General features: G+C 50.0%; 1 protein-coding gene across 15 annotated transcripts in view; it reads right to left on the minus strand.

Annotated features, from left to right (window-relative positions):
• The window catches only part of Syt17 (synaptotagmin 17), a 102581-nt gene that overhangs the window by 52516 nt on the left and 27101 nt on the right, over positions 1-22964 (minus strand). For all 15 annotated transcript variants that reach the window (XM_048789563.1, XM_048789564.1, XM_048789560.1 and 12 more), the window contains 2 exons: positions 10556-10676; positions 8898-9053 (listed from right to left, as the gene is read on the minus strand). In XM_048789563.1, the coding sequence (XP_048645520.1) occupies positions 8898-9053; positions 10556-10676 (277 nt within the window). The remainder of the gene's footprint in view (positions 1-8897; positions 9054-10555; positions 10677-22964) is intronic.

Below are 22964 nucleotides of genomic sequence, written 5' to 3' on the forward strand. Positions count from 1 at the left end.
GAATGCCAGCGCCAAGAAAGGATGTATTATTTCTATCTTTCTGCTCTTGCTTCAATAACAAATGCAGCTCTTCAGGGTCAAAGGGCTGTCCACGTGTTTGAGGCAGTAGAACCTGGAGCTGGGTGGCCAGATTCTGGTCCAGATGACCTGGGTTTGAATCCTGCCTTCAGGAACTGGGACAAGGCACTCTGAAGGCTCTCATTGCCCGGTCTCTTCACCCACAAACTGGTAACAAACATGGTCTCAGCGTTACAGTGTTGCCATGAGGACGAGATGAGCTATTTCGTGCCCGACACTTGGAGCGGTGCCTGGCTCCGTAGGAAGCACTAGATGCGAGTTTGCTATTATTATGGTCAAATATGGCACGAACAACCCTGAGAGGGATTTTTATTCGCGTCTGATAGATGAAGAATAGAGTTAAAGGCACGAAAAGGTCTTATTCAAAATGAGACAGCTGCAAAGCTCTGGGGATCCAGCTTTCTGATTTCTAAGCCAAAGCCAGTTTCGCTAGAGCAAAAGGTTTCCTTGAAATGTCAGCTCACGCTGCGGCTGGCACCCTGCAGGCCCTGCGCGTGGAAAGGTCAAGCTGCTGACGACAACACTGGCTGGGTGGCTGAAGTCAGGACCAGGTGACGGCCGGGGACGTCTAGAAACATGCTCTGGGTGTCTGACGTCATCCCCCACACAAGCCTTACCCGGGCACTGGCCGAGCCCGAGCTGTCGCTTGCCCACAGGGAGGAAGCCTGGTCTCTGCTGGCTTCCTGCCCACCCGGCCCAGCTGGGGCCCTGCAGGGACACGTGTGGTTGGATAAATCCTCTGCTCCTCAGTCCCCCACACCCCACAGGGATACGTCTGGAATAAGGCTCCATCCAAAGGCATCAAGTCATTCAACAGCCATTTCTTTGAGTGGGACATAAAACCCCAGGGGCTCTGGCAGCCGGCCTGGTCTTCAGAGGCTGCCTCGGGCTCCCAGATGAATGCCTAAGATCCAGCCAAGTCTCACCGCCTGGGCCAACTTGGGCAGCCTCAAGGAGAAGCTGAGAGGCAGGTGCCACCAGGGCTCAGGGCTGTGCCAGGAGAGCCCCCAGGGTGACAGGTTTGCACTTCCATCTGCTGACTGCTGGCAGGAGTTCTGGCCTCTGCCCACTTGTAGGATCGACGCCCTCAGATACACCCAGCGCCGGGCTGAGAAGAGCACACACATCCTTCCCTGTTGTCCCCACTACAGCCTGCAGGGCGGGAGCCAGGATCTAGACAGGAAGCCCAGACTGGGCTCAGCTCAGTGGCTTGGCCCAGGGAATGGCCCTCCCCGTCTACCCCACCCACATGTTCCACCGGCTCTACCTCCAAAATTACAGTCCACTCAGCTGCTTCTCTGAACCCCTTCTGCCGCCTGCCTGGTCCAAGCCACCATCACCTCTCTCCTGGCCCAACACAGTCGCTTTCCGGAAGAATCCTCCGCCACCTTCCTCCCTTGCTCTCCTGCAAGCCCCGGCTAACAGCAGGGGTGATGCTTTTCAAACTCAAGATCATGTTCATTCCCTGGTCAAACTGCTACAAAGGCTCCTCAGTGAACTGAGGGGAAAACCCACAAAACTCTTTTCCCTCAGGATCTGCTGGACCTGCCCCTGCTAATTCTGCAAACTCACGTGGTCTCCCTGCTCTGGCCATTTGGGGGTCCCCTGGGAGAAACAGAGAGAGGGTCTCCTTGCTGTTCAAAATGTGTTCCTCTGGGTCTTTCTGTCAGATGTTGAGGGGCCATTCCCGACTTACAGGGCCAGTATCTGCCTCTTAACCAGATCCCCAGGGGATGCTCACGTACGTCACCCACGGCGTAGAGGTTCAGAGAGAGGAGCTTAAGAACCAACCAGCGTTAGTTGACCACTCAACCACTGGCCAGCTGAGTGACTTTGGTAAGTCACCAGTTTAATAAATTCCTCCATAATGAAGAATTCTCCTTGCCCCAAGAGAGGTCTGGCCTCTGTCCTGGGCTCCTGAGAGTGACCCCTCACCCCTGGAATGTCCTGCCTCAGAGGAGAGTCTGCGTGCTTCAGGGCTTTGGTGGCAGGTCATCCTGGCAATGTGACATATGATGGGACTCTAGAGCCACATGGCATTAGTTCTAAGTCTAGAGACACTGAAGACTAAAGATATTATGAGACCTCTGGAGGCGGGGCTGGAGGTGGAAGGAAAGACACTTGGACAGAGTGTGACTGGACCACGTAAAGGGCCAGACACCAAGACTCGGTGAGCTGTGCTCTGTATGGTCACACGGGGTGGCCAGGAGGAGGTGACAGTAATAAATCCACCAGGGACTTGCCCTCCTCCCTCGGCTGATGGAGACGGTCCTATGGACCCCCTGAACTTGAACCTGTGGCTCGTACCTGAAATGAGGAAAAGTCTCGTGGGCACTGCTGTCTCCGACTCTGTCGGGGCTGAACCCATCGCATTTTCCCTCTCTGAGCTTCAGTTTCTCCAACTGAAAAATGGCCATAACACAGATTGTCCCTTATATGTTTGCTAAATGAGGATAATGAGGGCACAGGAGGTTTACGGTGGACATAAGTACCACTGTTGCCACTGTTTGGATAAGAAAATGGAAGATCAGAGAGGTAAAGCAATGTCTTCATTGACACACAGAAGCCACGTCTGGCCGACATTGGCCACAGGGCCATACAGTGTCCCCAGGGGTTGCTAATGCCTTCTGGGAAGGGAAGAACTGGGGTGGGGTGGCTGAGATGGGGTCCCAGAAACCTGGTAAGGAACCTGCCTGAGCTCCTCCAGGGTAAGTTGCCCTCGTCCACTTCTGTTCTCTTCTCTCCTTCCAAGATTCACGTGGTGGAAGTTAGACCTCGGATCCCTCTTCCTGGGTCCCAGTTTTCTTTTCTCTGTGGCCCAAGCTGCATAATTTCTCTCAATCTCTCTTCCAGCTCACTCCCTTTTCCCTTTATCGTCATCATTCTGTCATTCGGCCCACCCAGTGAGTATTTTATTTCAGTTATTGTGCTTCTTCCGTTATAAAATTTCCAATTGGGGAAAAAAATTCCATTTGGTCTTTAAAAAAAAAAAAACTAACTAAACTACTACTCTGTGCTGAAATTCCCCATTTACTATTGTTCTCAAGAGGGTTTGCCGTACCTTTTGGAGCATGGTTATCATCGATGCTTTAAAGTCTGATTGTTCCCATATCTAGGCCACCTTGCAGTTGGTATCTGTCCATCCTAATTTCTCTAAGAATTTGTCAGATTTCCCCAGTCCTCATAAATCAAGTCATTTCAAATCGTATCCTCGTCATTTTGAACATTATGAGACTTCAGTGTCTTGTTTAAATCCTGCAGCATGCATCGATGTGTCAGCAGCTGACCAGGGTAGGTCCTGACCACAGGTTCTCATCTGCCGTCTGCAGACTGTGACTGCAATGTCAACCCTGTTTGCCAAGCCTAGGCAGTGCTGCTCACGTCGGCCCCTCTGAGGTGTCCCCTAGGGCCCAGTTTAGGACCTGGGTTAGGGACTACCCTGTAGCTCAGTTCTGAAAGCCCACGTGATACCATCTGGGGTGAGATCAGCTTGTGAGCAGCTTGAAGTTCATGCACAAGTCTGTGGTCCCTTCTCAATCTCCCCGCTTTGTGATCGTCCCCACACTCTGGCTCCCAGGGGTGCACCTTCATGGCCTCTGGTTAGAGAGCATGGCCTTTAGTCTTCCTCCACTCACTCCCCGTGACCAGGTCTGGAGCTCAGCGGCAAGGCCAGCTCTTGCTGTGACCTGTCTCCCATCTGCCGATCCCAGGGAACAGCAGGAAGCACAAACTGGCCTGGTCCTGCGGCCGGGTTGGCACAGATCTAGCATCCGTCCCTGGCTGATGGACACGGCACCAGCTGGCAGCTTTGGGGCGCTGGCGATTAGGTGAGGGAGACGCTGGAGAGACGGGCACAGGCAGCTGGGCCGAGCTGTCCACCACCCGGGTGCCAGCATTCCGACTCTCTCACACTGTGATGATTAAAACGGCAGACAGGATTTTCCAAGCGTCCATTTCTGGACTGGATGGGCCCATATGCTGACTTGTCTCTAATTCCCATAAGAGGCACGATTTGCTATATTGGATACAAGAGGAAGCTGGCACTCAGAAAGGTGGAGTCACTTGCTTGAGGTCACCTGGCTGGTTGACAGGGGGGCCCAGATCCAAACCCAGGTCTGCGCAACTCCAGGGGCCGTCCCTCTGGGTAGGGTCCATCTATTCCCAGCAGCATCAGGAGCATCCCGTCTGCTAGTTATGGAGCACTAACTCTGTACAGGGCGCGATCTAAAGCTTATGCTATGAAGGACTGAGGCTGGACGCTCATGACAGAGGAAGAACTTGGGGCTCCCCAAAGGGGTATCATTTACCCAATGTCAAGGGCTTGCCAGGTGGGAGGCGAAATCTGAACCCAATCATAACCTGCTGAGATATTGATGGGCCTGCAACCTTCTCTCGAGGAGGCAGAGCTGGGCTGGTGCCCACAGAGTCAGGGGAAGAGGGCTGGGAGCCTGCGGAGAGGAGGTGGCGGCTGGGCCGAGGCAGGGCCAGGACTGTGAGGGACATCTGTGTCTTAGAACAAGCCCACGGCCTCCACCTCAGACAGGCTGGGCCCCTCAGACAGGATATCCTGTCTCCCTGCTGTGTATCCTCAGCTTCTCCAGGGTCCTGCTTTTCAAACGTGTCCTCCGGTGCCCACTGGACCGGGGTCAGCCCTGCCTTCCAGGCCTCTCAGCTGTTCCTGCCGCGTCTCCCCACCCATCTCATTGCCCCAGCAGATTCAATTAACCAATTTGGTGCTCCAGCTGCAGAAAGCCAAGTAATTATGGAAAACAGACCAGGTGCCTTGGAACTTGCTCTCACAGTGGGGCCTGGGAGGCCTCCAAACAGACAGCAAGCTGGGAGGGAGGCAGAGCCATCTAGGCCAAGGCTGGCCAGCCCAGCCTGCATAAGAGAGCTATCTGGCCAGCTCCGACAAATACAGATGCTCCCCAAAGAGCAAAACAAAAGCAGAGACCCAGGCTGGTTCTGTTACTATGGGCTGGAGCTTGGTCATCAGGATTTTTAAAAAGTCTTTGTCCCATTTTCTGTTGCTATAATAAAATACCTGAGGCTGGGAAATTTATTAAGAAGAAAGGTTCATTTGGCTCCTACCTGGGTTTTTTTGATCTTTCCAAACTGAAACTGTGTACCCAATAAGCAATAACTCCCTATGCCTCCCCTCCCATCCCCTAAGGACCTTCATTCTATTCTCTATGATTGTGACTACTCTGCATACTTCAAATAGATGAAATCATGCACTGTGAGTCCTTTAATGACCGCCCATCTTCAATGTTTTTCCATATTGAGGCAGGTGACGGATTTTCCTTCTTTTTTAAGGCTGAGTAATATTCCACTGTATGGACAGACCACAGTTTCTTTTTCCATTCATTCCTGCTTGGACACTTGGGTATTTTGCCCCATTTAGTTATTGTGAATAATGCTGCTGTGAACATTGGTGTACAAATATCTGTCCGTGCTTTGAATTCCTTTGCACATATACCTAGACACAGAATCGCTACATCATATGACAATTCCATTTCTAATATTTTGAAGTATCGCCATTCAGTTTCTTTCTTTCCTCCTTCTCCTTCCTTCCCTCCCTCCCTTTCTTCCTTCCAAAGTGGCCCAAAGACCTCTGGGGCCAGCTCCACTTTCCTTGGGTTCTGTAAACCTTCCTGCATTTCCCAGAAGGACTCTGGACCACACGTTGCTATCTCAGGAGTCAAAAAGTAAATACTCCCCTTTCTTTTCTTTTCTGTCTTCCTTTAAAAAAAAAAAAAAAAAACAACCCTCAGTTGCAGAAATCACCTAATTGAAAGTTGCAGGAGAAGAACCCTCCTCCCCACAGGGAAAAGGGAACTATTCAGAAAGCCCAGCCTAGCAGCTAATTGCGGGTTTGTATTGGGGATTCTTGGCAAATGCTTAAATTGCAGATCAACCTGACTTTTGTGATGAAGTGTTTGGAAACACACAAGGGGGCTGGGTTTGAGATCCTCAGCCTGGAGGTGACAGTGCCGCTTTCTCTGCTGACAAATAAAGCAAGTTAGAATCTTGTGGATTTGCATTCAGGAGAGCGGCAGCTTTGCCTGGATTTCTACAGGCTGCATCCCCATTTCCTCTATTATCCCAGCCAGTGGCCTGTATATAAAATGCCAGCCAGCCATGATTCCTACTCACACGGTGGCTCCGAACGCTGACTGAACATCAGAAATATCTGGGTGCCTTAAAAATACATTTACATATGTCGGGCACAGTGTTGCACACCTGTAATCCCAGCAGCTCGGGAGGCTGAGGCAGGAGGATGGCAAGTTCAAAGCCAGCCTCGGCAACTTAGTGAGGCCCTGAGCAACTCAGTGAGACTCTGTCCCTCAGGAGGCTGAGGCAGGAGGATTGCAAAGCCAGCCTCAGCAACTTAGTGAGGCCCTGTTTCAAAATAAAATATAAAAAAGGACCAGGATGTGGCTCAGTGGTTAAGCGCCCCTCAGTTCAATCTCCAGTCCCCCACAGAAAAGTTGTGAGAGTGCTCACTCTGTGCTAGGGACAGCGCCCTGCACTGTGTGTGTGCTGATCTTGTGGATCTACCTAGTGTTCCTTAGAGGGGTCCTTGTTATTCCCGTTTCACAGATGAGAAAAACCTAAGCACACAGACTAGCCGAGGGCCACCAAGGTGACTGAGTGGCAAAGTTGGGACCCAGGCTGGATCTCCAGCCTGTGCACTCAACCCCTGACCTTCTGGTCCTTGGGCCTTGTACACCTTTCTGTCATGTCACTCAATCTAACAAGCATGTGCTGCTTTTGTCGTAAAATTTTAGGTGAAATATGGAAGTGTTGGGGCTCCCAGGGTCCTCTGAGGTCCCCTCTTCATCCAAGCAGGCCACGGGAAGTCTTTTATACCAGTCCAGGTTGGGAATAGATATTCACGCCTTGATCTGCTTTTGGTTCAACCTCGGCCTGCTCGCCTGCCACTCAGGGACTGGACAGTCACTGATCTGTCGGGGCCTGACACCTTGGAGGGGGCGGCCCTGGTCTGTAACAGCAGCTGTCACAGGCTGCACCAGTGAGGATCGTGAGATCTGCACAGGGCAGGCAGCGCTTCATTAGCCACAGACTCCAAGCCACAGGCCCTGAGATGGTCCAAAATCAACAGGTCCATGGGGGGCCTCTGAGGATGGACACGTGCAATACAGGAAGTGTAACCAGCTTGTGCAGAGGGAGCCTTGCATGAGGGTTCTTCAGCCCTGAGCTCATGGGAGACCTGGGGCCAAGGATTCTAGACTAGATCTAAGCAGAGAGCTTCCATGTGCCCCGAGAAGGACTCCTGAAGGGGTGACACTGGGTCCCCAATGCCAGCCCTACCAGGTGCTAGAGGAAATGCAGACCTTTGACCTGTCGAGCTGGCAAGACCAGAGCTTGAATCCTCTCTCTCTTTCTTCACTTGAGAGCTTGGCAGGGCTGCGTAGCCTGAGTCACTAGACCTGTAACCTGAGGACGATAATAGTGACTGACAGGGCGGGTCATGGTGAATATCAGCCATGATATAGGGAAGTACCTACTGTGATGAGGACACATGGAATGATACTGTGACTTTCACTGACTCCCATCCCACGTGCGCACGGTTTCTGAGACAGCTCCCACTGACCCCTACCTCACACCATTTTTACTCTTGTGAAATCCCTTCTTCTTGAATGTGGGCTGGACCCAGCGAGTTGCTCTCATGAACAGAACCAGGCGAGAGTGATAGTATGTTACTTCCAGTATCAGATGACAAAAGATTCCTCCTTTCCCTCTGTCGCTCCTTCACGTGACCACCACAATGGAAGCCGTCTGCCATGCCGTGAACTGCCCCATGGAGCAGTCCATGCGGCAAGGAATCGAGGAAGATCACCGGCCAACCACTGGGAAGGGACCGATTCCCCCAATCCAACAGCCTGCAGGGAACTGAGTCCTGCCAACCACTACAAGAGAGCGCTCGAGCACAGACCCTCACGATGAATCCAACCACACATATGATTATGCTGCACCAATAAATACATAAACAAATAACAACAATAAAAAAGACAACAGAGCTTCCCTGGTTGGGCCTTCAGATGAGCCTGCAGCCCCAGCCAACTCCCTGACTGCCGCCTTGTCAGAGATGCTCACTCAGAGCCACTCAGCAAGACTCTGACTACGCTCCCGGGCACAGGAACTGTGATTGTTGATTTAAGCTACAGTGTGACTACTGCACCCTGGAAACAAGACTAAATCACACCCTGGAAAAAAGCAGACTGAACTCTACAGGACAGTGGCAGATGATGCCTTTACTTAAACACTCTATCCTCTGGGAACCCTTTCAAAGTCCTCATCTCTGAGTTATTGACTCTATTTTCTTATATGTCCCCCTATTAGACTAAGGAACTTGAATCATCATCATCATCATCATCATCATCATCATCACCAAAGATTCCACACAGTGAGCACTTATTATGTACCAGGTACTGTTCTGTGGTCATTAGATACCTATTCATCACAAGAATCTTATGATACAAGCACCATTACTGTCCCCAGTGAGAAAACGGAAGCTCAGAGGAGTCAAGTGACCGGTCAAAGATCTGAGTTACCATGTGGCAGTTCCGGGAAATCTAGCTCCAGAGTCAGATTCGTAACACAGAACGATTTTGTTACACGGCTCCACGGTCTTGCCCAAGTTCACAGACGGTAAGTGGATTCAAACCCAGCTGGCGGAACATCCGGCATGACGTTCCTAAACACAACTCGCTCCAGATGCCTTTCGACTCTGGGACAGGAAGGGGTTGAACGTGCCTCACCTGGGCTTCCTCGAGGTCTAGGGGGCTACCCACCTGTGAACACGAGGCTGGCATTCTCCAGTTCTTCTTGGGGAACCTTGAAGCTAAAGGACTCATTGTAGAAAGGATCAATGGTGCCTCTTAAGAAGGATGTCTTCTTGGTTTTCACGAGCTTGAGTCCGTGCACCAGCTGGATTTTCACAAATGGGTCTGAGATTTGGACACAGCACCAGAGAATGTTGAAGACCATGGAAACGAATCCACTCACCCCTCCACTAGGACCACCCCCTCCACCAGTCCAGACCTCTCTTTCATTGATTAATCTCCCGTCCACCCATCTCTTCTATCATCCATGCACCATTTCCCCAACCACTCCTTATCTGCTCATCCTTGTCCTTCATCCCCAGTTATCTAATATTTACCAACCTCCCCCAGGTTTCAGTCACGGAGCTCATTTTAAGGTAAGAAAACTGAGGACTCAGCAGAACAAATGACTTGCTCAAGCTCAGACCAGTAGAGTTAAAACCAGGCTCAGAGGTTACCCTGGATCTTTGTCTGCTGACAAATTTATCACGTCAGGGAGCTCACAGCCCATCCACAGGAGAAAAGAGATTAACGAATTATAAATATCATCCTTCGATCATTTTATAGTTTAGAAAGGGGACTCATGTACATTAACTAATTCAACATTTATTTAAGATCTCAATGCAGTGAGATGAATACTGTTATTATGCCAACTTCTGAGATGGAGACATCGAGGCATTTAGAGAGGTTAAATAACTTCCCCCAAGACCACATCATCTGTAAGCAGCGGAACTGCGATTTGGTTCCAGGAAGTTTGACTCCTGAACCTTTTTACTCATTCATCACACCGTCTCTCTCCCACTGGGATGAGTCTGAAACTCTCCAAACCTCACACCAATTCTTCCACCAGTTCCCTTGAAACCCCCCGTTTTACAATGTGTCTTTTGAGCATGCAGTGTGTCTTCTAGACTCGGTTGTTACCTTATTGCAAATATAATTTATTTTGTTTATTACATTTACAGAAAACAATATTTCCACCACTGAACTTAAGAGGTGCCAGGGACCGTGGCTATTTTCACAAGAATACCTTTTGCTGTCATGGGAGAAGCTACATACAAATGTCACAGAACCTGTTCTAGTTCATTAAAAGACATGTTTGAGTTGGTTTTGCTATAGACACTTAACACATAGTCCTTTCAATTAACACATATGCCTTTCAAAGCTGGGGTTCATAAAGATTTATGCTACACATGGAATGAGCTGGGGGTGAAAAAAGAAACTACCAGGCTGTGCCCACCATGCTGGTGGATTGGAATACAAAGTCATTACACACTACCGCCACCTAGAGCATGGTGTCTCTATTGCAGGCACAGTTTTGTGAAGGTGAGCAACCTCCTCGGGGCTTCCGTGTGTTCAAAGAAAATCTAGATTTTTCAAGAGTGATCACACCTGGTCACAGTCCACTTCCCAGTTCAAACAGGGCTCCCAAGATGGTATCAAGTACCTGCTTCATCCTAAGAGATGTTTGATCATTTATTTTCCTTCTTGAACTAGCATCCTAATTCTGAATGCTATCTGCTCTCCCAAGGCCTTATCAAGAGAACACAGGATGCAGAAAAATCAGGTTCCCCCAAACAAACACAGATGTCCCCTTAAAGACTTTGGGGGAGGAAGGGATCTGAGTGTACCTGAGCCTTGGCTCACATCGGTCTGAAGAAGCTGCTTGGCTCGAATGATGTCCACATTCAGTCTCCCGGCACTCGGGAGGTAATTCAGAGACAGGAGCAGCTCCCCCAGCTCCACTTCATTCTGCAGAGAAAGAAAATGGTGAGAAAGTCGCTTTTTTTTCTTTTCCTCTCTCATTCCGTTTGCACCCACCATGCAAGAGACGGATTCCAGCAGCTTCTAAATGAGTAGCTGTGGGTGGATCCGTTGACAGTGGGTGCCTGTTTCGTTGACTTCTTTTAGATTCTGCCTCCAATTATTTTCTTCAATCCATCACAGAATGTTTTCTTCTGCCCTTAGAGCCCTTAACAGCAGCAACCACAATTTTAACAACAAAAGTTTGGATAGTTTAAAAAATGCAAGATGTCACGTATTAGGCTAAGTGCTCTCTATATGTCATAGCAAATTTAATCTTCATAATGAGTCCCCGAGGAGTTAGTTTATTTACTGACTGAAGAGATGAAGAAATGGAGGCTCAGAGGGGTTAAGTAACATGTCCAAGGCCACACAGCACGAAAGTGGTAGAACTGGCCTTTAGACCCAAGGAAGCTGCGGGACGGTGGGGCACAGGCGAAGGCTGCCATTTTGGCAGGGAGACCAACTCTCTCTGAGAGGTGAGGCTGGGGGATGGCCCCAAATGTCATGAAGGACTGAGACTCGGGAGGCAGGGAGGGGGCTCACCAAGCAGAGGGAACAGCGAGTGTCAGGGCCGGTGGCGGAGGAAGGAATGAACTTGATGTGTTTAAGGGACAGAGGAAAGGCCAGGAAGAGCTGATGCGAGAGACGTCCATCGGAGCCAGAGCAAGCTGCCCAGCGCTGTCCCCATGGGGGCCTGGCCACCCTCACAGGACTCAGGAGGAGGAGAGGCCATCTCCTAGGCCCTCAGCACATACAGGCCTTTCCTGGATGGACCGGGCGGCTCTCCTTCCTGGGGCCCGAACACCCCATCAGCAAGGCAGCTGCCCACGCATCCCCAGGGTCTCTGGCAGCCACTAATCTCCTAGAAAGAGTCTCAAATCTTTCTATCGAAGCCCTTTCCTTTCTCCTTCCCCCAAGCACGGGATGGCGTGTCTTCTGGCCAAGCGTCGGCCTTGATCCTCTCTCTCCTGCGGGATGGGAGCCATCAATTTGCACAAAACCGATGTTTGGAGTCAGGGGACAGCTGTGGAAAATAGAGAGGGCGCTCACTGAGCCCCGTCAGAGGGTTTGCTGATCCGTGTGACCAACATTCATTCCATAACCTAGGTCGACAAGACGTGGCCCCTGGGGTGAGCGCGGGGAACATGGGAAACAGCCACAGTTCCAGAGGTGGCACCCCCATTAGAAAGGCCACAACAAACAAATCAATAATTACACAAAAGCAGAAAGTGGCAGGTGTGGGCAAGGTGGTAACTCTGCTGGTGACAATGCGACACGGTGCGGCCACTGTGGTCAGTCACTGTGGCAGCTCCCGCAAGGGTTGCACACAGAGCTCCCACGCGGGCCAGCGATTCTACTCACAGGTAATCCCCCCCAGAGCAGAAAACACGCAGCCACACCAAAACCTGCTCCCCAACATTCACAACAGCCCCAAGGGGGAGAGGCCCAGTGTCCACCATCAGGAAAAACAACTTATGGTCCATCCAGGTGATGGGTGCTCTTCAGATACGACAAGGGACGATGCGCTGACAGGTGCTACAATGTGGGTGAACCTCGAGATCATGCTCAGTCCAAGAAGCCAGACACAAAAGATCACATTTGGTAGGACTCCATCCAGACCGTGAAACCCACAGGGACTGGAAGCAGACTGAGCAGCTGCTGGGACCTGGGAGCAGTGGGCACGGCAGTGTGACTGCTTCACGGGCACAGAGTCTCCTTTGGTGATAGAATGTTCTGGAATTTGAGGTGATGGCGGCACACCACGGGGTGTGGACTCAATGTCGCTGAATCACATACTTTGAAATGGCTGAATTTATGTTTATATGAATTTCACCTCAATTAAAAAAAAATTATAGGGCTTATGTGTTAACGGGCCATAGGAACCAGACCCAGGAAGACTGAAGTACAGCCTATTCCCCGCAGGGGCGGGGACAGAAAGGGCTTCATGCAGAAGGAGACACTTGGGCTAGGCCTTGAAAGGTACATAGGATTTGGTCCGGTTTATTCTATTGCTGAGAAATGTTACAGCAAAGGCCATCCATGCGAATTCTGCTCCTGAACTTCCCAATCTCACCACATAAAACCCCAAGTGACTTGTATTTATAATAAAGTAGCCAACAATGCTTAATAACTTAAGATTTTAAGATAAATTAGGAATCTCCTTACAAATAACATCACCCCACTTTGCATTCCCGGTTTGTGTGGGTAAGCGGGAAAGAATGCTGGCTTCCCCTTAGGCAGAACAGGTGTGTGCTCTGGACCCCCAGAAGCAGGTAAGGTCCTCCACCTCCACTTCAAATATCAGAAATATATTTGAGAGGGAAAAGAGTAGATATTTCAGTAATAACAATGAGGAATCATTGAGACACGAGGACCTTGCTGAGATTGACAGTTAGAACTGTTACTATTTTGAATGGCATAAGGTAGGAATTGGGGCCTCAAGGTCTTTATTTTAACCCAGACCTGGAGAAAGTGCAGAGTCCCCCACTTTAACATCTGCCCCAGAAGGTGTAGCACAGAGGATCAGCAGCAGCCCACGTGGGCATCAGAAACCGTAGCTCATGCCTAGCACGCTTGAGGCCCTGGGTTCCTTCCCCGGCACCTTAGAAACAAAACCAAAAGCCAAAACCAACTGCAGTTCTAAAAACCAGAAGGCAAAAATGTCCCCCCAAGGTTTCCTGGAGCCAGAGTCTTTCTTAATTCCTCTTCCCCTGCGGAAGTATCTGATACTACATTTAAAAGCTGACCAGTAGCCAGTGGATAAAGAACTTCAAACGTGGGAACTGAAAGCAGGGCCACCTCATCCAGACGCTCCCCAACCCGTTGCCCCCAAGACAGATCGTGGAGTTAATGGTGCTCTTTGCAGATGCCCATAAAGTACTGGTGGATAAAACTGCACCAACTCGGGGTGATTTTGCCCTTTCCGCATCTCCTTCAGGGATGTTTGACAATGTCACCACAGTTTTGATGGTCACAACTTGGGATAAGGATGCCACTGGCATCTGGTCTGGTGGGAAGACGTCAAGGATACTGCTAAACATCCTACAAGGTGCAGACAGCTCCCTCTTGCTTCAATGAAGAATGATCTGACCGCAAATATTCGTAGGGCCTGGGTTGAGAAATCCTGAACCAAACCCATGAATCCTGGGCTCCTTCAGGTTTCTCTCTTGGACACAACTCTGGCCAAGCCAACTGTTAACAGGAACCAGACTTGAACTCTTCTGCAATCAATTTCAGAAAAGACTGTTCCCTGCCTCAGTGGAACTTGTCCTGAACCTTCTTCAGACCCCAAGAGGCCAAAGCACCAGCTCCCAGCCAGAATCTGGAAAGGCTGGGCTAAGGTTCCCCTCCTTCCGCTTCCTTCCCATAGGATAATCCTCCCAGGAAGTGGCCACGCCGTCCCAAGGAGAGTGGATGCTTGTTCTGGAAGGATCTCGTTCCTCAAGTCCCCCTCCCCTTAACCAAACTTAGTACAATAATGTTGGATGCCGGAGCTGAAATGATTCAGCGGCACACTCTATAAAAGAAAACAGAACCATGCCATTCGCTCTTCTCCCTCTTTAAAATCCTCCATCGTTCTTAAAATCTAGAACTCTCGGCCTGGTCTGCAGCGGGATCTGCCCCCTCGGCACTTCTGACACTTGCAAGGCGTCCTTCTTCACCGTGGAGGGCTGTCCTGTGCACTGAAGGACATTAAATAGGTCCCCAGCCTCCACCAGCTGGAAGCCAGTGGCATCCCCTCCCCACTCCTGTGACAACACCAAATGTCTCCGGGCATTGCAATGTCCCCTGAGGGCAAAATCACCCCGCTGAGAACTACCCATCAGAAGGACCTAAACGAGTTGGCAGAACCCATCCACCAACCACGTTTTCCTTCTGTTTTTTGAAAACACAAGATTACTCCAAGGCTTGCTCCTGCTGCTTCCTGGGAATCTCAGGTCAAACGTCACCTTCTCATCTAAACTTTCCATGGCCATCCCACTACAAACAGCCCCCTGGGTCTATCACACCACTTTATTTCCTTCATGATACTTTGTTCTTTCCTGATATTTTCTTGCTCTCCCTAAAGGCCAGGACGGCGCCCATCTGCCTGCTACTGTAGATGATCCAACTTGTGATGGTTCGACTTATGATCTATTTCCACTTTACAGTGACATGAAAGGAATCGCCACTCAGTAGAAACCATCCTTTGACTTTTGATCTTTCCCTGGCCTAGTGATATGTGGTCTTGCAATGCTCGGGCCGTGGCAGTGAGCTCAGCTCCCAATAAGTCACATGATCAAAGGAGAAACGAGGAGTGTGCTGTGTTGCTGAATTGGGATGTTTGGCAGGTTAAGTGGTGCAATGGTCAGCTTTCCCTCACTGTAACAACATACCTGAGATAATCAACTTATAAAGAAGAAAGGTTTATTTTGGTTCACAGTTTCAGAACTTTCAGTCCATGATCTGTTGGCTCCTTTGCTTTGGGGCTGTGGTGAGGCAGCACATCATGGTGGGAGTGCATGGTGGAGCAAACCCATTCACTTCATGGCCAGGAGGTGAAGGAGAGGAAGAGGAAGGGGTTAGGGTCTCATTCTCCCTTTCAATGGCACACCTCCAATGACCTGAAGACTTCCTAGTCCCCAGCTCTTAAAGGCTCTGCCATTCCCCAACAGTGCCACTCAGGGGAACAAGTCTTCATTACATGGACCTTTGGAGACACTTAAGATCCCAATTATAGAAGACAGAATAAATCCTTTTTTTTTTTTTTTTTTTTTTACTGGGATTGAACTCAGGGGCACTCACCCACTGAGCCATGTTCAAAGCCCTATTTTATATTTTATTTAGAGGCAGGATCTCACTGAGTTGCTTAGTGCCTCGCTGTTGCTGAGGCTGGCTTTGAACTCACCATCCTCCTGCCTCAGCCTCCCAAGCCTCTGGGGTTGCAGGTGTGCGCCACCATTTTTGACTTAGAATATTTTCAGTTTACGATGGGTTTATGGAAATGTGACTCCATCGCAAGTCAAGGGGTACCTGCATTTACAGCACCCGGAACCACGTCAATCCAGATGACCCCGAGCACCAGCTCAGGGGGCCGCAACATGGAGGCCGAGCTGTTGCCATACCACGGTCCCAGAGGGGACCTCAGCAAGACATCCTGTCACCTGCTCTGAGTTCAAGACAGTCGAACCTGAGATAGGAGAAGGGACTGGGTAACTGATGTCACTTCTACCTCTTCTCTTTTTGAGGCAATGTCACACATGAACATAGCTCCTTTCCTTTCTTGTAAGAGTCTGATGAGCTGAATTTGGTCAAAGCACGTGGGGCGGGCTGGGGAGAACCAAAATAGGCCCAAAGCCTCCCAGAAAGCTCCCCAGCAAGCGCTGCAGACAAAAAGCCTCTCTCCCTGCAGCCTCTAAATGCACAGGCTCTCATCAATAAAAAGGAAATCAAAGAAAACCATCTGGGACAAAAGACATTCTCTGGGGAAGACAAGAGCCCGGCTCTCCTCCTGACGGCTCTCTCTGAAGTGCTTCTAAATGGCCCTTTGGCTGGCCCTTACCTGGCAGAGGGCTTTATCTGTGTGCACACAACTTCTAAGCAGCCCAAACTCAGCTGCGCCCGCCCCACCGCCACCTGGTTCGCCTTTTGTCTCTTAATTTACTGCACAGACAACCTTACATAAGAATGGATCTTTTTTAAAAGCAAAATCCAACCACAATCCCAGCGTTTTACACATTCCACCAGCCCCCTGCCACTGTCAATGCTGCCTCCATAACACAGGCAAATTCTTCAATTCCCTTCCTTAAAAACTTAAACATATAGCCCCACTTGGCATCTGACGACGGAGACACGGTAAGGTGTCATTTTTAATGTCCACACATAACATTCCATGAGGCTGAATTACTGTAACAGATGGTAACCACTTTCCTATGGCTAGACACTGGGGTTATTTATTTCTTTATTTTTTTTTGATACCAGGATTGAACCCAGGGACACTCCACCACTGAGCCCCATCCCCAGCCCTATTTTGTATTTTATTTAGAGACAGGGTCTCATTGAGTTGCTTAGCGCCTTGCTAAGTTGCTGAGGCTGGCTTTGAACTCGCAATCCTCCTGTCTCAGCCTCCTGAGCCTCTAGGATTACAGGCGTGCGCCACTGTGCCTGGCTGTTTTTAATGACTTCAACTGGACACGTAGGCATTTTCTTTCTTCTACGTCACATCCTCATAAAATCCATGCATGGGATCACTGGCTCAAGGAAAAATCAAGGTCTTTTTTCCTGCCACTTGATGTGAATTGCCTGACTGATTGCTAGAAAACGGCTGAACTTTAAACACTAGCAGAGGGGAGCACAGAAGTCTCCCCACCCGGTGACCAGCACTGACTACTCACATTTTAGCAAATGCATGCAGGATCCGTGTCCCCGATAAAATATACAGCTGCAAAATGCTACCACATGCTTTGGTTGCATTTCTCAGATAGAAAATCCGGGCAGGTTTGGAGTTAACTGCGCAGGAGCCCCCTTTTCCCCTTATCTGAGGGGTGTATTCCAAGACCCTCCAGGTCACAGATACTGTAGGGCCTCGTGTATACCGTCTGGGCCTATATATTCATACTTATGCTGTAGTTTGATTTCTACATTAGGCACAGCAAGGGATCCATCATGATGATCATAAAACAGAACAATTATAACAATTCATTGTAATTAAAGTTATTTAACATTTATGAATTCTTTCTAGAATTTTCCATTTCACATAGATTCTGACCATGGTAGACCCTGTTGACTTCAATCAAGGAAAGCGAAACTCGATCAAGGGGGACAAGAGTATTTCCTTTTTTGCTCAGGAACCGTGATTGTCTGACTCTCTGGGTAAGTTCAGAGTCCTCTAGGTGGCCACGGCGTGGCCGAGGAGACAATCAATTTCACACTGGATTATATTTGTCTGTTATTAGCCGGCTTTTAGGTTTTCCTTGTTCTAAGGATACCTGATTGTGGGTTTAGTTTAAAAATGCAAAATCCTCCTAAGGAGGGCGAGCCCCTGCCCATGTTTGTCAGTTATCCACCCTTTCCCTTCTGCGAAAATCCCCTCCAATTCTTTTGGCTCATTTGTCTATTAGGTATGTGTTTTTCTCTTATTAATTTACAATTGGGCTTTAAGTATTGCGGACACCAATTATTCAGCAGCTATGTGTAGTTATGGGATGAGTTATGTATCCCCCTCCATGCAGAATGGGACCGTGTTGGAAATAGGATCACAGCAGTGTTGGAAATAGGATCACAGCAGAGGTGACCGACAGCCCTGGCCAACTAACCCTGCGCAGGGCAAACGTCTTCTCCCCGCGTGGCTGGCCTTTTGAGTTTCTTTACCATGGTTTCTGGTGGACAGAAGTTCATAATGTTAACACAATACGTATGTCCACGGTTTTCCTCTGTGGTTTGGATCTTATGATCACCTAAACAGACACTTAGCTACACGAAGGTCATAAAGGTATTCTTTCTTTCTTTCTAAAACTGAAAATCTGGACTTGAAACTCCAAGTTCTTGATTGCGTGGGCTTGGCTTTTGGTGGACGGTGTGAGGTCAGGCTCAGTGTTATTTCCCCTCCATCTTCCCAGCCCCTCTGCTAGAATAGACCTTCGCCAACTGTGGGTGCATGGACGTCTGTCTAGTTATACTTCATATGTGAAGCCAAATCTTCCAGGAAAGCTGGAGGGCAGGTCACCCTTTGGCCTCTGGGAGTCTGTGCTGTGGGCTCAGCAGCCACTCCAGCACCTGCAGAGACAGAGCCCAATGCTATCTGAACTTGGGTTTCCCAGTGAGACCAGGCTCTCACTCACCAAGACCTCTTTAACAGAGCATGTCCAGCCCAGCTACTTACAGAGAACTAGCCAGGCACACAGCGAGCACACAGTAGGCGCTCAATGCTTGTCCACTGACCAGGTGGCTAAGGCAGGACAAAGGATGCAGCCGTGACCAAGACAGGCGGGAGCTATGGAACAGAGGTCCTGAGAGTACACAATGCTTTCCTGATTAACTATCAGGCCGCATTAATTATGCAGTTGTTTAATCAGCACGGTGGTGTGTGTCATGAGTAAGGGCTGCGTGGGAGCCTCCCTGGAGGAAATGGTACTGAGGTAGAAAGGCAGAGCTGCGGCTCCAGGAGGCTCCAGTTTGGATCTGGAATGTTCAAGTCTCGGTCTCCAGCTTGACACTATTGGGAGGTGCTGGACATTTTAACAGGTAGGGCTTAGCGGGAGGTCATTGGGTCATTAGGGGTGTGTCTTTGAAAGGCATTGTGGGAACATGGTCTCTTTCTCTTTTGTTCCCTGGCCAGGAGAAGAGCAGGTTTTTTTTCTGCCATGATGTGCCACCACACCCACAAATCCATAGTGCAATCATGGCCGGAAACCTCCAAAAACAAAATAAACCTTTTCTCTTTTTAAGTTGATTTTCTCAGGTTTTTTTTTTTGTTGTTGTTGTTGTTGTTTTTTGTTATAGTAACAGAAAGTTGACTGATACAAGGGCCAAGAAGCAAGGCCAATGATCAACTGAGAAGCCTAATATGGATCAGTGATGGTGGGGAGATGGGAAACTAGGGGAGGCCACTAACAAGGGAAATGAGGTGGGAGGAGGCGGCATCTCAGAGCTGATGCTGAATGACACAGGAAGCCGCTGGAAGGTGGGAAGCAGGAAAGACAGCAGCTGGGCACCTCCCTGGCTGCTGTGTTGGGAAGTACAGGGGTCAACAAAGGCGAGCCCCTGAGGACAGCGTCACAGAGTTCCAGGTGGGAGGTGACAGTGGCCTGGGCCTGGCTGGAGTGGAAGGGATCTGAGGTGGCTGGGAAGTGATGTGATTTGCCCCTGGGTATGGGATGTGGCCCCCAGGTCTGGGGTGGACGGTGCCCTCCAGCAACGCCCATCGGGGAGGAACTTGGGGAGAAGCCAACAGGTGACCCTTCAGGTGAAGAGTGAGATGACCCCAGCCGACCAAGCAGGGGACCAAGGTTCCTGTTTCCAAACTGCCCTCAATGTGACAGTCCTCCAGGGACCTTGTAAAAGGCAGACTCCTGGGACCTCCGGGAACCCGTTCAGTCATCCGTCAGGGCAAAGCCTGGGAACTGGTGTTTGTTACATGTGCCTTAGAAATACTGATACTGTCAGGGGATCGAGTGGGACTCTGGAGGGACCTTCAGGTCCCTGGAAATCTCCCCCAGGGTGCTCCACTATGACCTTCGACATCCCGCACCCCAAGCTGAACTAATCATGGCCACCCCCCCATCCTCACCAGCCCCTCCTGCTCCTGGGAGACCTGAGCCAGCTGACCGAGGGCCCTAGGACCCCACAACCCTCCTCCCTCAATGTCCTTTCCAACTCCTGAAATCACCAACTGGGAGCCCACCACAGCCACTCAGTGTCACACCTGGACACCTCTTGCACCCTATCAGGAGTCACCCTGCCTCTGGCAACTCCGGGAGAGGGAGCCATTTACAGGTGGAGGCCAAGGGTGCTGCCCAATGTCCTGCCATCGTGGGACACCGCCACAACACAACGACCCAGCCCAGGACGCCACGAGCACCATGGGAAGACCCCACCTGTAAAACTACCTCATGCAAAGTCCAACCTGACCGGGGGTCTCGCCTCTATTTTTTTTAATCTTTAAATGGCTCCAGTTCCCCTCAGAATAAGAGGTAAGATCCGTGACCTGGTCTAGGAGGCTCGTCCCACCCCAGCTGCCTTCCATCTGGCCTTACGCCATTCTCAAATGATGCACCAGGCAGATGGAACATTCCAGACCAAACTCCTCCCACTCCCTGTCCATCCATGGTGGCCTGTGGCCTTTCCATATGCTCCTTACCTCTTAGGATGAGCTCTTCTTGGCCACTCATTCCATGAACAGAAACCCCACATGAAGCCAGGTGCTGGGGTGGCACCAGGCGCAGAGCCATGAATGTCCAGGGAGCGCCCACAGAGGACAGGTCTCCAGACTCCGGGTTCTAAACGTCATCTTGGGCTAGACACCAAGCCCTCACTGCCCGCCCTACCTCCAGGACCCACAATGGAGTTGACACGAGGAACCCCCTAACATGCTCGTGAGACCAACGCACTGTGACCACAGCAGCAAACACTTTCTGAGCGTGTCGCGTGCATTAGCTCATCCAGTTCTCAGAAGGACCCTGGGCTGACACTGCTGCCCACCTGAGCACACAGGTGCACCAGGCAGAGTTCTCAGCGCTTGCCTTTATTTCCCTGACTAATCCTCACGTGGACCCTGCGGGGAGGACCTATGACCCTCCTCAACAAGAATCAAGACACGCTCAAAGCGTAACAGAGACACTGGGTTTGACACTTTAGTATGATAAGGCAATGCCGAAGCTCAGATTGATAATTTTTTATAGGTTACATGTGGAAAGGATGACGTTTTAGCTATACTGGATTCAATTAAAAGTGTTCAAATAAATTTAGTTGTTTTTTTTTTTTCTTTTAACGAGGCTTTAGGAAATTCAAAGTTACATGTGGGCCTCACATTGCATTTCTTTCTTTTTTTTTTTTAGTTGTAGATGGACACAATATTTTTATTTATTTATTTTTTAATGTGGTGCTGAGGATCGAACCCAGGGCCTCATGCATGTGAGGCAAGCACGCTCTACCACTGAGCCCCAGCCCCAGCCCCTCACATTACATTTCTATCAAACAGAATGTTCCATGGTATGAAACAGGATGCTGATTATAGGTAATACGTTGGAAAATCCAAATCCATAATCTGAAACTATGAGTGATTCGATGCTCCAACTCCCAAGCCCACAGGGTCCAGAATCCTAGGCAGCAAAGGTCTACCAGAGTCTATTCTGGACAGGGCAAATCTCAGGTGAATGCAATTTGCAGAAACATAAATACCCAGCACTCCCATTGGCAAATATCATTTTCCACTAAACACATTTTTCTTCTTCTGGGACCAAATGAAACATTCCTCCTCAGCAGGCAATTCTGTTTTTGTAACACAAGATACTAGACCCGGACAAGACTCAAGAATCACCCGCCATGAACTTCTAAGTGCACTCTAACTTGAGTCTGCTGTCTTCCAGAAGGGTTCTGTGGAACACCACCAAAATGGCAGCCGTATCTTGGCTGTGCTCTGTACACCAGGCACCGGCATGGCATGGGCATGGTACCAGCTAGGCCATTTCACTAAACCACCTCCCATCCAACCAGTAAGTGGCAGAGCCAGGTTTAACACTCTGCCCTGTTCTATTCTGCTCTAATGGCCAAACTCTTTCCACCCTCCACCACCACCCAGCATGCTCTGAATGAAGTCCAGAGCTCACCTGCATTAGAATCTTCTAGCACATTGGCTAGAATGCAGATCTGTGGGCAGCACATCCAAGAATTAGGAAATCAGAATCAATAAGGCTGAGGTCTGGGAACCTCCTCCGTCTCTGCTCTGGGAAATGCTAATGCTTGGTCAAGAGGTAGTGGACAGCCCGCTCTGTGTCAAGGCCCTGTGCACAGCCTTGCTGGCAGCTGGACTTCAGTGTCTGAGAGCTGGACTCGGGCCTCAAGACTCTGCCTCCAACTGCAACCCAAAGCTGACCACTTGCCACCTCCACCTTCCATGGAGTCCAGAGTGTCCCCATCTCTCATCCACAGCCAGCAAAACTCCTAATGCCATTAGGTACCTTGCTGGGTTCCATGAGGAACAGCTATTAAAATTAACGATTCTGTTATTATTTTTAAACATATTTGCTTTACTGCATCTCTGTGTATCCATCACTGCTGTGAAATGCATTTCAAAGTAAGCTGCGGACACGAGAACACTTCCCCGGGCCTTGGTGCACTTGAGCTGCTGCCACAAATACATCAGAAGCTGGGCAGCTGGTGAACCACGGAAATGTGCTGCTCAGGGGCCAGGGCCGGGGCTCAGTGGTGGAGCGCTTGCCTCGAACAGGTGAGGCCCTGGGTTCGATCCTCAGCACCACATAAAAATAAATAAGTAAAGATATTGTGTCCTACAACCAAAAGAAAGAAAGAAATGTGCTGCTCACGGTTCTGCAGGCTGAGAGGTCCAAGATCAAGGTGCAGGCAGACTTGGTGCCCGGGAGGGTCTGCTCCTTAGATGGCACGTCCTCACCTCACCCTCACATGGAGGAAGGACAAGCCCTCTCTGGCCTCTTGTAGAGTCAGTGGTCCCATCAGGAGAGTGCTGACCTCAGGTCTAGCCACCTCCCCAAAGCCCCGCCTCCTCATGCCTCAGCT

The sequence above is a fragment of the Marmota marmota genome, unplaced genomic scaffold (genome assembly GCF_001458135.2).
Source record: "Marmota marmota marmota unplaced genomic scaffold, marMar, whole genome shotgun sequence".
Lineage (NCBI taxonomy): Eukaryota > Metazoa > Chordata > Mammalia > Rodentia > Sciuridae > Marmota > Marmota marmota.